Source organism: Melitaea cinxia, chromosome 26 (genome assembly GCF_905220565.1).
Source record: "Melitaea cinxia chromosome 26, ilMelCinx1.1, whole genome shotgun sequence".
NCBI lineage: Eukaryota > Metazoa > Arthropoda > Insecta > Lepidoptera > Nymphalidae > Melitaea > Melitaea cinxia.
The window spans coordinates 207,158-221,493 of NC_059419.1; the positions used below are offsets into that span (position 1 = coordinate 207,158).

A 14,336-nucleotide genomic window follows, 5' to 3' on the forward strand; every position below is an offset into this window, starting at 1 on the left:
AGTGCGCGGGCGGCCGCCTCGGGGTGGGCCCGCGTGCGGTGCGCCAGCAGGCACCTGCACACACACTGTACTGTCCACACACACACACACAGTCTACACGCCGCAGCGCGCGGGCGGCCGCCTCGGGGTGGGCCCGCGTGCGGTGCGCCAGCAGGCACCTGCACACACACTGTACTGTCCACACACACACACACACAGTCTACACGCCGCAGTGCGCGGGCGGCCGCCTCGGGGTGGGCCCGCGTGCGGTGCGCCAGCAGGCACCTGCACACACACTGTACTGTCCACACACACACACACACACAGTCTACACGCCGCAGTGCGCGGGCGGCCGCCTCGGGGTGGGCCCGCGTGCGGTGCGCCAGCAGGCACCTGCACACACACTGTACTGTCCACACACACACACACATACACAGTCTACACGCCGCAGCGCAGCTGCAGTGCGCGGGCGGCCGCCTCGGGGTGGGCCCGCGTGCGGTGCGCCAGCAGGCACCTGCACACACACTGTACTGTCCACACACACACACAGTCTACACGCCGCAGTGCGCGGGCGGCCGCCTCGGGGTGGGCCCGCGTGCGGTGCGCCAGCAGGCACCTGCACACACACTGTACTGTCCACACACACACACACATACACAGTCTACACGCCGCAGCGCAGCTGCAGTGCGCGGGCGGCCGCCTCGGGGTGGGCCCGCGTGCGGTGCGCCAGCAGGCACCTGCACACACACTGTACTGTCCACACACACACACAGTCTACACGCCGCAGTGCGCGGGCGGCCGCCTCGGGGTGGGCCCGCGTGCGGTGCGCCAGCAGGCACCTGCACACACACTGTACTGTCCACACACACACACACACACAGTCTACACGCCACAGTGCGCGGGCGGCCGCCTCGGGGTGGGCCCGCGTGCGGTGCGCCAGCAGGCACCTGCACACACACTGTACTGTCCACACACACACACACACACAGTCTACACGCCGCAGTGCGCGGGCGGCCGCCTCGGGGTGGGCCCGCGTGCGGTGCGCCAGCAGGCACCTGCACACACACTGTACTGTCCACACACACACACACAGTCTACACGCCGCAGTGCGCGGGCGGCCGCCTCGGGGTGGGCCCGCGTGCGGTGCGCCAGCAGGCACCTGCACACACACTGTACTGTCCACACACACACACACATACACAGTCTACACGCCGCAGCGCAGCTGCAGTGCGCGGGCGGCCACACACACACACCCTCACACACAACAGAGAGGCCGCTCACCGCATGTAGTAGAACCCCTCGGGACACAGGTCGCACACGAACACGCGCATGTCCGGGCGCGCGCCCTCCTCGCGCCGCGGGTCGTCCGCGCCGTGCGTCAGACCTACACACATACACACTACTGACCTACTGTATAAGGACGCGTATTCGTATAACAAAACGTAGGCTAGGCTATTGACAATCGGGCGACGACTTATGTGGGTTTTGGTTTGGTGGGGATGAAGGGGACGGAGTGAGTCACCCTCTGGTACCACTCCCACCGTGTGAAACTCCATGGTTATGGAGATATCATGGGTAAAGTTTTGAGGTTAGAATTGCGTTATTTAGAGCTATCAAAATACCTGAGAGCTCCGCATCTGACTCCACCTTAGCTGCGGCGCTGCGGGAAGGTCACTTACCAAATAAAACAATTCTAACCTCAAAACTTTAACCACGATATCTCCATAACCATGGGGTTGCGAACGGTGGGAGTGGTACCAGAGGGTAAAACTACCCCCCTCCACTCCAAACCCCATAAATCGTCGCCCGATTGTCTGTAGTCTTACCCAAAATGTATATAAAAAACAAGCCATATGGGGAATACTAACTGATATACGAAGTTTATATGGCGGCATTAGATTGACTCGGGAACGGTAATTGAATCGGGTGTTATATTTAATGCTCTCGTTGTTTTTTAAACCTTTTCTAACAAAATTTCAATAATCGTGTACATGAAGTTTGTTAATATGTGATTGTATGTATGTGTGTATTGTGTTGACGTTGACACAGACATTGACATTTGACATTTGAATATGTACCTATCAATTAAGCTACAAGAGGGAGCCACCGGTGGGGAGAATGTAAAAACGTAATTTTTTTTTTGCCCAAATCGAACAGTTACAATTGATTAGATTACAAATGTTTTCTTTACAATGTCTTTAAAAGGTAGTTGTTTGTGAATTTGCTTCAATTCAAAGTGCAAAGAACTATTTAAGTTTTTATAACAACAATAGTACAGCATGAACATCTAATTGTCGATTCTTTGTTTTAGGTTAGTAGCTACCTAATTATTTTTTGATTGTGATAATTGTTATGTAAAACCTATCTGTTTTTAATAAATAAAACTTTGTTGTGTTATACTTTAACAAGAATATAACTCATTAGTCTTATAAGTTATTTGATTGATAGAAAAATAGAAGTTATTTGATTTTTTTTATGTGTTAGGGGGTACATGTCTCGCTTGAAGTGTTTCGGCCACTTCGCATAGTGGGGGTAGTACACTGACCATGCTTCATGATGCAGAGATGGTCGCGGTAGGTGACCTCGCAGAGCGCGCAGCGGTAGGGGTGCGTGTCGCGCTTGAAGTGCCGCCGCCAGTGCCCCGCCCACTTCGCCGCCGGCACCACCTGCCACCATCACCAACACTTTACTACCACTTTTATACTCAAGTTACACCTGATAAGCCGTGGTTATGTCTTAGTTTTTTTTATAATATTGGAACGAACTTCCTTACGGCAGGCTTGACATTTGGCTGGGCGACCGAACTGAAAAAAATGTGATACTAAAACCGTAAGAAAAATATATAACGGAAGTGACGTAATACCAGTCACACGACTGTATAATATAATGTTTGTAAAACTAAAATATTACTAGTAAACTTTTTTAAATTATTTATGTAATTTTATACTGTCGACAAAAATAAATAAAGCCACATGTTTTTTTTATATCACTTAATAGTTTGAATTATTATTATTATTATTATTTTGTTTGATTATTTTACGGTATTTGTTATTTTAGAAAAAAATTAAAAACCAATAAACAAAATTAAAAAAAAATCAAGAACTAGAAAATATATATATAATTCAACATTTTTTTTTTCAAATTGTGTTGCTTCTATACTATCTGAATGAACTGCGTTCCTACCCGGTGTCCCATGACACCACACAATTTTTTTTATATAAAAACTGACAAATAATAACTATTCACCATAAAAGCTTGTTATTAATTATACCATATAAATTGTGTAATGACTTCATATGTGCATAGTAAAAGCTTAAAACGTAAAGTTAATTTTTTTCTTTTCTGTGCATTTAAATAAAAGCTTATTTTTTTAAACATTTTTTTTTTTACTTTTATTTTTTACTTCTTAGTGATTATCATATATCTTTTTTAAATTTCATCACAAAATTACTAACAAAATGATTTCTTTGTTTGTCTTACATTTGTGTAATTTAAACAAACATTGTAGCTAACACTGTAGCCAAGAAATTATTTTAGTTCATTGAGTAATAATAATATTCCTAACTCAAATGTAGCATGGTAATGTTAAACGATGACTACTATTGATATTTACAACAACTTTGAATGTATAGTTCTACAACTTCAACATAAGAAGTGAAAATAATTTGCTCTTTGCCTTTAACAAATAGTTTTTACAAAGCGGATTTTGAGCATTGTTGCCATTAGAATTTCCTTAATAGTAATTTTATATTCGATTCTAAAGTCATTTTGAAATAGGATTGAGTCTTCATTGACATTGACCTGGTAATGTTCTAATTACACTAATTTGAAACATTAAGTAGTAGTTCGATTTAGATAAAATATCCATATTCAATTTTTTATTAAACGCCATGTTACAAAAAAACTGTTAAATCAAAAACAATTTTATTCAAATAGGCATCATGAGCACTAGTAAAATAATGCGTTTTGCTTCACAAAAGCTAATAACAGATGGCGCCTCTTATCATATGCGATGGAATAAAATTTTCGATGTAAAAATATTGCTCAGTCCATAATTATACAAAAACCTTGCTCTTATAAGCTAATTTTTTTTTAAGATAAATAGTTTGTATTGTATGGAAATAGAAATTTTGAATTTCTATTAAAACTTTTATAAATGTTAATGATATAATCCTTGAATCAAAAACTTGGTTTACATTAATTATTGTTATGTTCTTAAAATCGGCAACAGATGGCGTTTAGTGTCAATCAAATTGCACTCGTTTACAGTGCAGTTAAAGGTATGTTATAAAGCAATATTAAGCAGATAGAATAAATTAAAAAAAATAATAAAAAGTGATATTTAAACAAGTTTTCAGTGTGTTTTGTTCCTTATTTTTAAGTTCCCAAACTCTAAGGAAAACTAAAATTAATGCAGTTTTGAAAATAGAATAAGTGCTGTAAGCTTGTTTGCCAACTTAGTCGTAAAAAAAACGAGTGTACTATAGACCAGATGACTGAAGTAAAACCTCTTAAGCAATAGTCCTGCGAAATAGGTCTGCATTGTGTCTTAGACATACGAAACGTAACTGGCTATGAGAGAAAGAGAGAAAGAAAATGTGTGCTAGCACCTCTCTCTCTTGCTCCGTTCGCCTCGCCCGATCACACTTTACATAACGCTCTCGTCACGCATTCACCAACTTACATCTGAAGTCAAATGTACGTAAAGAAGCTTTACTTCAAAAACTATAGGAAGTTGTGCCTGGGTTAAACTACACATCATCACATCACTTCGGCCCATCGCAGTCCACTGCTGGACATAGGCCTCCACAAGTTCGCACCAAAAATGGCGTGAACTCATGTGTGTTGCCCATAGTCACCCAAGTGGGCAGGCAGGTTGGTAACCGCAGGGCAGGCTTTGTCGCACCGAATACGCTGCTGCCCATCTTTGGCATATGTATTTCAAAGCCAGCAGTTGGATGGTTATCCTGTTATCGGTTGGCTTTTTAAGTTCCAAGGTAGTAGTGAAACTGTGTTATTCCTTAGTTACCTCTTACAACACCCACTAGGAGGGGGGGAACTATATTCTTTACTGCCGTAATCATACAGCAGCTGACCCATAAATATATAATAAAAATATATAAACTACCCATATGAGTACCAAAACTAGTTCAAGAGTTCTAGACCGTAAGTAATAAGTAACTGTCTGCAAATGTACCTTCTGACATCGAAGACATCGCGGGGAGTCGCCAGCGGGGAACGGGGGTGGCTTCAACACTGGTGTTCGGACTGCTTTAGCTGCTCTCCCGTGTTCTCTGCAACATGAATACCCAAGCATTGCAGTACACAGCAGAAACTTCAGTCTAGTATGGAGTCACTTTGTATTTTTTTTTTAAGTAACAGTAATTGTTACCATTATTGTTACCATTCTACTCAGTAAAATCTACATTTTGAATCGATAGTTCACTTTAACTAAATAAATTAATATATTAATAACAATTAGAATTATAATTTGTAATATGCAAATATCACAAATTAAAATTTCCTTTTTTTGCTTTTTATCCTACTTGATTATGGTAATGTTTTTTTTTTTTTGTGTATCTGCTGCAATAAATTAATTTCTTTAAGGAAATATGTACATCAATGAAGGTACTGGCTATAAATGATGACACTGTGGCTAAAAGAAGGATGAATATAAAATGCACTTCTAGTTTATTGTAAGACACAATGGCAGTGCTTGAAACTCTTAACAGTAACTATAAACATTATTCAATTATGTCATGCCAACAATGAATATCATTAAAATGCAACTTAGAATGTATATTAGATATATAGGCCATTTTCTATGTCGATGTGAACTAAAATTAAATATTAAAACAAATTGTGTTGCATAGCATCTAACCCTGTAGATTGTCATATCAAAATTTCCACACAAATTAATATAAAACTACATAAACTACAAAAACTTTGAAATTAAAACATACTTGTAATGTTTAAGCAGCGCTCTCTGAGAGCTACATTGTGCAAAGCACATGCAGCAAAAGAGTGTTTGTCCATTTAACTCTAATTTTCCTTTAAAGGCGTGAATGCTATCTAATACTTTCCCGAGTTCCTGAGGTCTCAACACAACTTCTTCTGTGACATGGTTCAAGTCCACGCTTGACTCGTTTACTTCTTTTACAACTGTAAGGCCATTTTCTAATGTCTGTGACGGAAGTTCTTCATCGTTCAGTTTTGTCTTTCTCTTTCCTGCTCTTTTGACTTTAACTTCACCGTTACTAGTGACGCTATTCTCCTTTTTATTTCTTTTCTTTTTCTTTATTTCTATAAGTAGCTCCTCTTCACTGCTGTCAGAAGGGACGCCTGCGTGTGAGAAATCATCTCTTTCAAAATAATCACATTCCTTTTTAATTTCTGGTTCTGGTTCTGGTTCTATCACTGGTTTTGGTTCGGTTTTAATGGTAGGCACACTAGGTAAGGGCAGATCTATCTCCGTCTGTGTGCCCTGGCTAGTCTTTGTGAGAGGAATAGAATTAACATTTTCTTTGAAATTTGTAAAGTTGAATCTTTCATTGTCATCAAGTTTTGATGATATCAGAATATGATTCAATCTGAAAATTTATAAATTCCAACTGATTATATTCTTACTTAGATAACAATGAAGAAGCTGTGAGAAATCTTGTTAAAAGTGCAGATAAATTTATAATAAATTATTTTCCTGACAAAAGCCTCACAGTAATATTTATTCGTAATTGCAATCTAATATCACGTTACTTATTACTAATTCACTAGTTCCACAACTTCAAAGAAGTCATCAAGTCTTCAAAGAAACTGAACACAGTTTAAGATAAACAAACACTAAATATGATACCAGCGTGTTACGAGACACTTTATTGGTATTATAACTTGTACAATTTTCATGAATGGACTCATAATAAAATGCGCATATTATATTAATTACAGCTGACTCGGTCGCGCGCGAAGCTCACCTGTTTTGAACTTCGATGCTTTCGTTACAGAACTGGTAAAAATCGTTAACCTTGCAGCTGCACTTGTCGCAGATCTTCTGAGGCAGTCGATCGTTTTTAAACACCTGTCGACATCACATAAATCCTAATTTTATCGGATCAAACCACATTTAAATAATTCATATTCGACGCACCGTACCTTTATCGGCAAGTATAGAGACATTTTTAAATACAACGCGTTCTCCTCGTCGAAAATATAATTATTTACGAAGTGTCTGGAACAGCAGAGACGGCAAATATCATCCATCTTTTAAAGAAAACAATATTTATAAGCATAAATTAACAAAGTATACGATGTTTATTCGCTTTCGCTACAAAGTGACAGATAGCACAGCCATTTGTCAATATTGACCTTACGGCTCAGTGTTGCTAGCGGACTACGAAGTCAGTGTGCATTAAGTAAGACCTACGTTTCTAAAACATATACATGGAAATTCGGGTAGGTTATGTTTCGAGCAGACGAGAGGGTGGGCGGAGAAGGCAGGCGTGACAGGGGCCTGCGCCAAACTTTTGATTAATGAACACCACGTTTGTAAAGTTAAGTTACTCCAGTTAAATTGCAAATATTCAAAACATTGTAAACTTGGCTTTCACATACAATACTTTTGATCTGTTTTTAGACCTTGTTTGATAAGTTTTTATTGAAACAGTTTCTGTTAAAAATCATGAGCAGCCATATTTATTTAGTTACCCCATCATGTAACTACTAATAATTACAAATAGTTAATATAGACGGTAATAAATTTACAGTCGTGCCTCGTTAAAATTCATAAATTCGTAGAACACATTATTATCCCTTCTAATAGGTTGCTAGTGTGTAAATTCTTCATGATTACAAAGCAATGATATACATTTTATTGCTTTGTAATGGAATAACGTATTTCATTTAATGCAAGAAATTATTTAACATTATTATAATAAACCCTTTATTATTACGTGACTAAATACAAGGATTTTTTAAAAAAAATTCATGTGTCTATTTCTTTACATGTATTGTTTTATTCAAAATTTACTTTAAAGAGCAACCCGCGCCGGCTTCGCACGGTTGCAAAAACTATCAGTGTTACTCTACTATATTATTCATGTATTATACATATAAAAGGGGGAAGGCCTGTGTCCAGCAGCGGACTGCAATAGGCTGAACTGACGAACCTATAAACCTTCCTTGGAATCACTCTATTTACTAAAGAAAACCGCATTCAAATCCTTTACGTAGTTTAAAAGATCTAAGCATACATTCAGCGGGAAGTGACTTTGTTTTATATTCATTACATCATTACATCCTATACAGTCCACTGCTGGACATAGGCCTCCACAAGTTTACGCCAAAAATAACGTGAACTCATGTGTTTTGCCCATAGTCACCACGCTGGGCAGGCGGGTTGGTGATTGCAGTACTGGCTTTGTCGCACCGAAGACGCTGCTGCCCGTCTTTGGTGCCACCTCGGAAGTTCCAAGGTGGTAGCGGAACGGTGTTATCCCTTATATCTTACGACACCCACGGGAAGAGAGGGGGTGGCTAAATTCTCTAGTGTCGTAGCCACACAGCACATATAGCACATGTTTTATATTATGTAATGATAACATAAGATAAGTAATACATTTTCATCATTCCTTACCCTTTTTAACCGACTTCAAAGGAGTTAAGGAGGAGTTAACTCAATTCGTCGTATATATATATTTTTTATGTATGTTCGGGGATGACTCCGTCGTTTATGAACCGATTTTGATAATTTTTTATTTGTCGGAAAGGAGATATCCCTAGTTTGGTACCATGATAAGGAAACCAGGATCTAATGATGGGATCCCAGAGAAATCGAGGGAAACTCGAAAATCCGCACAACTTTTTACTGGGTGTACCGATTTTAATGATTTTTAATTCAATCGAAAGCCGATGTTTATCACGTGGTTACATTTAAATGTCATCGAGATCTGATTACAACTTGTGGAGTAATCTTTGATAATGCGTATTTACTTGACTATTTTTTCGTCTACCTACGTTGTATTACTTGTCGATATAATTGAAGTCGGTTTTTCTTCGTTTGCCTGCAAACACAATTATTTAATACCTATTTAAAAGTAAATTGTTCACATTATTAGTGTTAAATTTAAAGTCTACAAGTCAGTTTACTTATGATAGGTGAAATATTTGAGATACCCTGTTTAACTGTTTGTAAGATCTACAATTAATACAAATTAATGATTCATTTATTTACATCAAAATTGTTGTTGTATTCATTAAAAAATTTCATTTATTAAATCATATAAGTTTCATTTTAATATTAAACCAAGGAAATCAGATACTAAAAATTATATTAAATTTGTAGATATACTAATTATAGTTCCATACGAAATATTTTTGAAGATTATTCTTTTTTTGTTGATACTCAAGTTGTAATCGTACTGTATGTAACTATGTACACACTCAACACAAGTGCTTGTGAAGGCCGCTGTGAAACAAACCTGTAAACCTCATTTTCTTTAAGGAGAACCGATAGAAACAAATTTACAAATCTACTAAGTAGAAAAAGTATTAAAAAAAAGTGGAAAAAAGCATTTTTTGATTGACTATCGATTAAAAAGTGCCATCGAAAAATTATTCAAATAATTTTCGATACACATAATCCAACCTATTACAGTTTTATTGTACCTAAGTATACATAGGACAGTCTAGATTTTGAACTAAAATGGAAACGTGAAGAAGATAATTTGTAAAATATTGTAAGATATTAAATAAAATATAAAACTCTAGAAGTATAGATGTTCGAAAATTTTGTTGTAGGTAGTGTGCAAAAATTACCCTCTAAGTCGACCACAAAATATGGGGATGAATCGGTGTCTGTTCTTGTGTTATAGTAATAGAGTTCTGTCGGCATCCCTTGGTTACATCATACATACATATAATATACGCCGCGTTGGCGCAACGGTCACAGCCATGGATTGTGCCTGTTGCACTGGTTGCGGGTTCGATCTACGCACATGACAAACATTCGTATTGGCCATACAGATGTTTGCCATGGTCTGGGTGTTTGTGCAGTCCTTGAGGGTTTCCCTATCGTGCCTCGGAGAGGACGTTAAGCCGTCGGTCCCGGTTGTTATCATGTACACCTGATAGCGATCGTTACTCATAGTAGGGAATATATCCGCCAACCGGCACTGGAGCAGCGTGGTGGATTAAGCTCTGATCCTTCTCCTACATGGGGATAGAGGCCTATGCCCAGTAGTGGGATATTACAGGCTGAAGTGATACATATAATATACAGAACAGTAAAAACTTTACAAAATAAGAATATATAATTCATCTCCCAATTTAAGTTTTGAGTTTCATCAGATGGCTAGAATCCATGTTTATTGCTCTCCTCTGAGTCACATCATTATATTGTATAGCCTCTTTATTGATAAGCAATATATCTAATAATAAGAATGTGTTAAATCGGACCGATAACTGCCGATAAACACGTTCGAATAAAGATAAAGGTGGAAACTAAATCAAACTTCAACTTTTATATAACCACGTGTAGATTATTAGGTGTATTATTTTTATGAAACAATTGATCACGTGATTTTCAAATTTACAAAGCTGAATTTATAAAGTAATCTTTTGTACGAAGTAATGTATTATAAAATTTACAATGCAATATATTAAAAATGTAGAGAAAAGACGCAATTTATTTTCCAAGTTATCTGATAAGTGTAGGTAGGTATTGCTTAAAGAATAAGTGTACTAGTAGTAAGACCACAATATTCACTGTATTAATAAAATATTATCAACATTCAAGTTTAAGTAACCCTAGGTTAATAATGAATAAGTAAAGGTAAACGACGTGTAAAAACTTCTAACCTAAACCATTTGATCTGATACTGAATGGAAAAAGTGGCCGGCATGCGAAGGGACTTTGACCTTTATAATGTTCCAAATATTTTACAATTTAATACCTACTACCTATGATAAAAGTAAAAGTATAATTACAATAATTGGGTTTACAATCTGCGATATATTGTAATAATTTTACTTCAAATCGGCGTACCGTAACTTCCTGAAGCCAGCTCTTTTTACGCGATAGCCAGCGATAAAGGCGTCGACTGCCACTTATCTCTATCATTATCGTGCGCCTTCAACAAATAAAGTGTAAAAAACGAGATAAAGCCAAAGTACTTTTGTAGATGACGTGACGTTACAATGCATTTCACTTGTTTCTCATCCCGATGTCCGAAACATCGAATATATTTAATTAATTTCTCGATTTCGTTCCAAATGACTCCGTGTTATAAATTAACACTATTAATAAGATCCAGAGGTTTTTTAACCGCTAAGATTAAGATTAAATGCTGATAGACGTAAATATTTAAGCAGATTGGAAACTCGTATATTTTTTAAATGTAAGTTAATCATTATTTATCGTTAGATATCAGAAGATATCTCGTTAGATTAGAAAATTTTTATTATTAATCGCACAGTATTGCTACAATTAAACCTTTTCTATCGAACATTAAGAATATTATTTTTGCTAGTGTTTTGTATTATGGAACGAAACGAATATGATTCAAATATCATATGATAAATCAGTTGAATTAGTTATCATAAATGCGCTATTGAGCTGAAACTTTTTGACGCACGCTTTACTTGGGCAGTAAGCCGGTGAATGCGTAACGACAGCGTTACGAAAACTGTGATTGGGTGAGGCATACATAAGTTGAGGGGGGAGTCAATGAAGATAGAAAGAGAAAGACTTACTTTATGTAAGTTTTACTTCAGTCGTGTGGTCTAAAACACACTCGTTTTTTAGGGTTCTGTACCCAAAGGGCAAAAACCCGGGACCCTATTACTAAGACTTCGCTGTCTATCTGTCTGTCCGTCTGTCTGTCACCAGGCTTTATCTCAAGAATCACGGTAGCTAGACAGTTCAAATTTTCACAAATGATGTATTTCTGTTGCCGCTATAACAACAAATACTAAAAACGAAATAAAATAAATATTTAATGGGGCTCCCATACAACAAATGCGATTTTTTTGCCCTTTTTTGATCCATATCAATAAGGGCAACAGGTAGGCACTTGAAATATTCACAAAATACTCAGTTGTATAAATCTATACATATAATAAAATGGTAGAAAAGTCAAAACTGTACATTAAATTTTTTTTTAAATAATACTTTGGGTGTGATCTACAATTCGATACCGAAGCCAAAAATATAGTTTTTAGAATTTTTAATTGTCTGTTTGTCTGTATGTATTGTATGTGTTGTCTGTATTGTATGTATGTATGTCCGGGATAAACTCAAAAAGTACTGCGTGGATTTACTTCAAATTTGGCACGAATATTATGAAGAAGTCGGGTCAACATATAGGATACATATTATCACGCTATCATCTACGGGGAACGAGCAGTGAACCTTTATTTCTTCAACGCATTCTGTAACAACGTGTAATCTAACGACGCATATTTGAATGTTGTTGTTATTATGTTAATAACCATGCTATGAGCTAGCTTCTCCCCTCTCTTACCGTGGGTGTTGTAAGAGGCGAATAAGAGATCCACAACCACCTTGGAACTTAAAAAGCCGACCAATGGCGGGATAACCATCCAACTGCTGGCTTCGAAATACACAGGCCGAAGACTGGCAGCAGTGTCTTCGGTGTGACAACGCCAGCCCTGCGGTCACCAACCTGCCTGCCCAGCGTAGTGACTATGGGCAAACCAGATGAGTTTACGCAAGTTTTTGGCACGAACTTGTGGAGGCCTAAATGTTCAGCAGTAGACTTTAATAGGCTGAAATGATGATTATAATGATGATGATGAAGCTAGCTTCACACTATAAAGACATTCTGTAGCATATTTAGTATCAGCATTGCACCCGTGCGAAGCCGGGACGGGTCGCTAGTAATAAAAATAAAATAAATATTTAAGGGGCTCCCATACAAAAACGCCATTTTTTGCCCATTTTTGCTCGATATCAATAAATGGTAACAGGTAGGCCTTAATAATAAATAATAAAATTTAAAAAAAAAATATTTAGAAAAAAACATTGTCTAAATATTTTACCTAGTCAATGGTACGGAACCCTTCGTGCGCAAGTCCGACTTGCACTTGGCCATTTTTTTTAATTATGACACCTGATGGATTAAGACCTAAAGGACTTGTAAAATGGCTAATCAAATGTGCTTTTGAAGCCTTCTTGCATAAAGTAGTTTTAGATTTTGACTGTCATCGTTGGTACCTAAGATCCATATCTATTATTTAAAATCCACCCAAATTTCAAGTTTAATATCCGTAAACGAAGCAATTCAAGTTGTGAGAGGAAACCTTACATTTTTGTAAGGACTCTGAGAGGTGTCTATCAGTGAATGTGGAGTTCTTCAACATTACTGAGACAATTGACTATAAAGAGTTAATATAGAACAGACGATATTATTAGAGATAAATAATTACAGTGTGATCTTTCAGTCGTGCCTCAGACAGTAGAAACAATAATAATGTAATATAAAATAAATTTTAGTGTGACATTAAAAACGTACATCCATTAAAATACGTACAAATAGGTTTCCACTTTTAATTTTCGTAATTAATCCGTTTAATAAAACACATTATTTTAATTATAGTCACGATTAAGTCGAATTAATTACGTAAATTCTTTTAATTTAAGTACCACTAGGCACTATACAAGGAAATTGAAATTCGATTATTTTATTAATCGTATTAGAGAAGCCCTTGCATGAATGAGTTTGTATCTAAAATAAGAAGTTTTTAACAAACGTACTATTCAGTCTTAAAAGCTCCTTGCACCAGCTCCGGGTCAAACTGCAAGGTTTTTATTCCTGTTTAAAGAGCAAATGTGTATATGAAACTGTTTTCAGAGCACATATTTTTATCATTTCAAGTAAGTAAATATTCTTCCTTATGCATACTCCTGTTCCTTATGCATACTCTTCCTTATACATATATAATAAAACTTGTTTGTAATAAAGTATGTTGTATTTTTATTTCTTTACAAATAAAATTTTGGCACTGATGCGAATATTTCTTGGGAACCTCTACAATTTAAAGCATTTATTAGGTTATCATCGGCGAATCGTTTCTTAACCTTTAAAAATTTATCATTCCTTTAACCTGCGCGTGTGTGAATTGCTACGATTTATCAGAGACCTATTTGATAAGAAAAAAAATAGGTTCAGGTGTGGCCTATCAGCAATGTGCTGCGACAAGTTAGAAAGAGACGAAAAAGGAGTTAATTCTAATGTACCTATAATTGCAATATAAATGTAACAAATATTTTGTCCACTAGAAATTAAAAAAAAAATGGGCTGCACGCCGTAGTCGACACTGAAGTCGATAAAAAAAATTCTGGCTAT

General features: G+C 37.4%; 1 protein-coding gene across 1 annotated transcript in view; it reads right to left on the reverse strand.

Annotated features, from left to right (window-relative positions):
• LOC123666379 (gastrula zinc finger protein XlCGF26.1-like) overlaps positions 1-7,316 on the reverse strand; it is a gene marked incomplete at its 3' end in the record, with an annotated part of 39,368 nt that extends 32,052 nt beyond the window's left edge. The window contains exons 1-5 of the mRNA XM_045600474.1: positions 7,126-7,316; positions 6,948-7,051; positions 6,059-6,569; positions 2,471-2,645; positions 1,261-1,363 (exon numbers count right to left, since the gene is read on the reverse strand). Coding sequence (XP_045456430.1) covers positions 1,261-1,363; positions 2,471-2,645; positions 6,059-6,569; positions 6,948-7,051; positions 7,126-7,233 — 1,001 coding nt within the window. The remainder of the gene's footprint in view (positions 1-1,260; positions 1,364-2,470; positions 2,646-6,058; positions 6,570-6,947; positions 7,052-7,125) is intronic.
• Between the last annotated feature and the right edge of the window lie 7,020 nt (positions 7,317-14,336).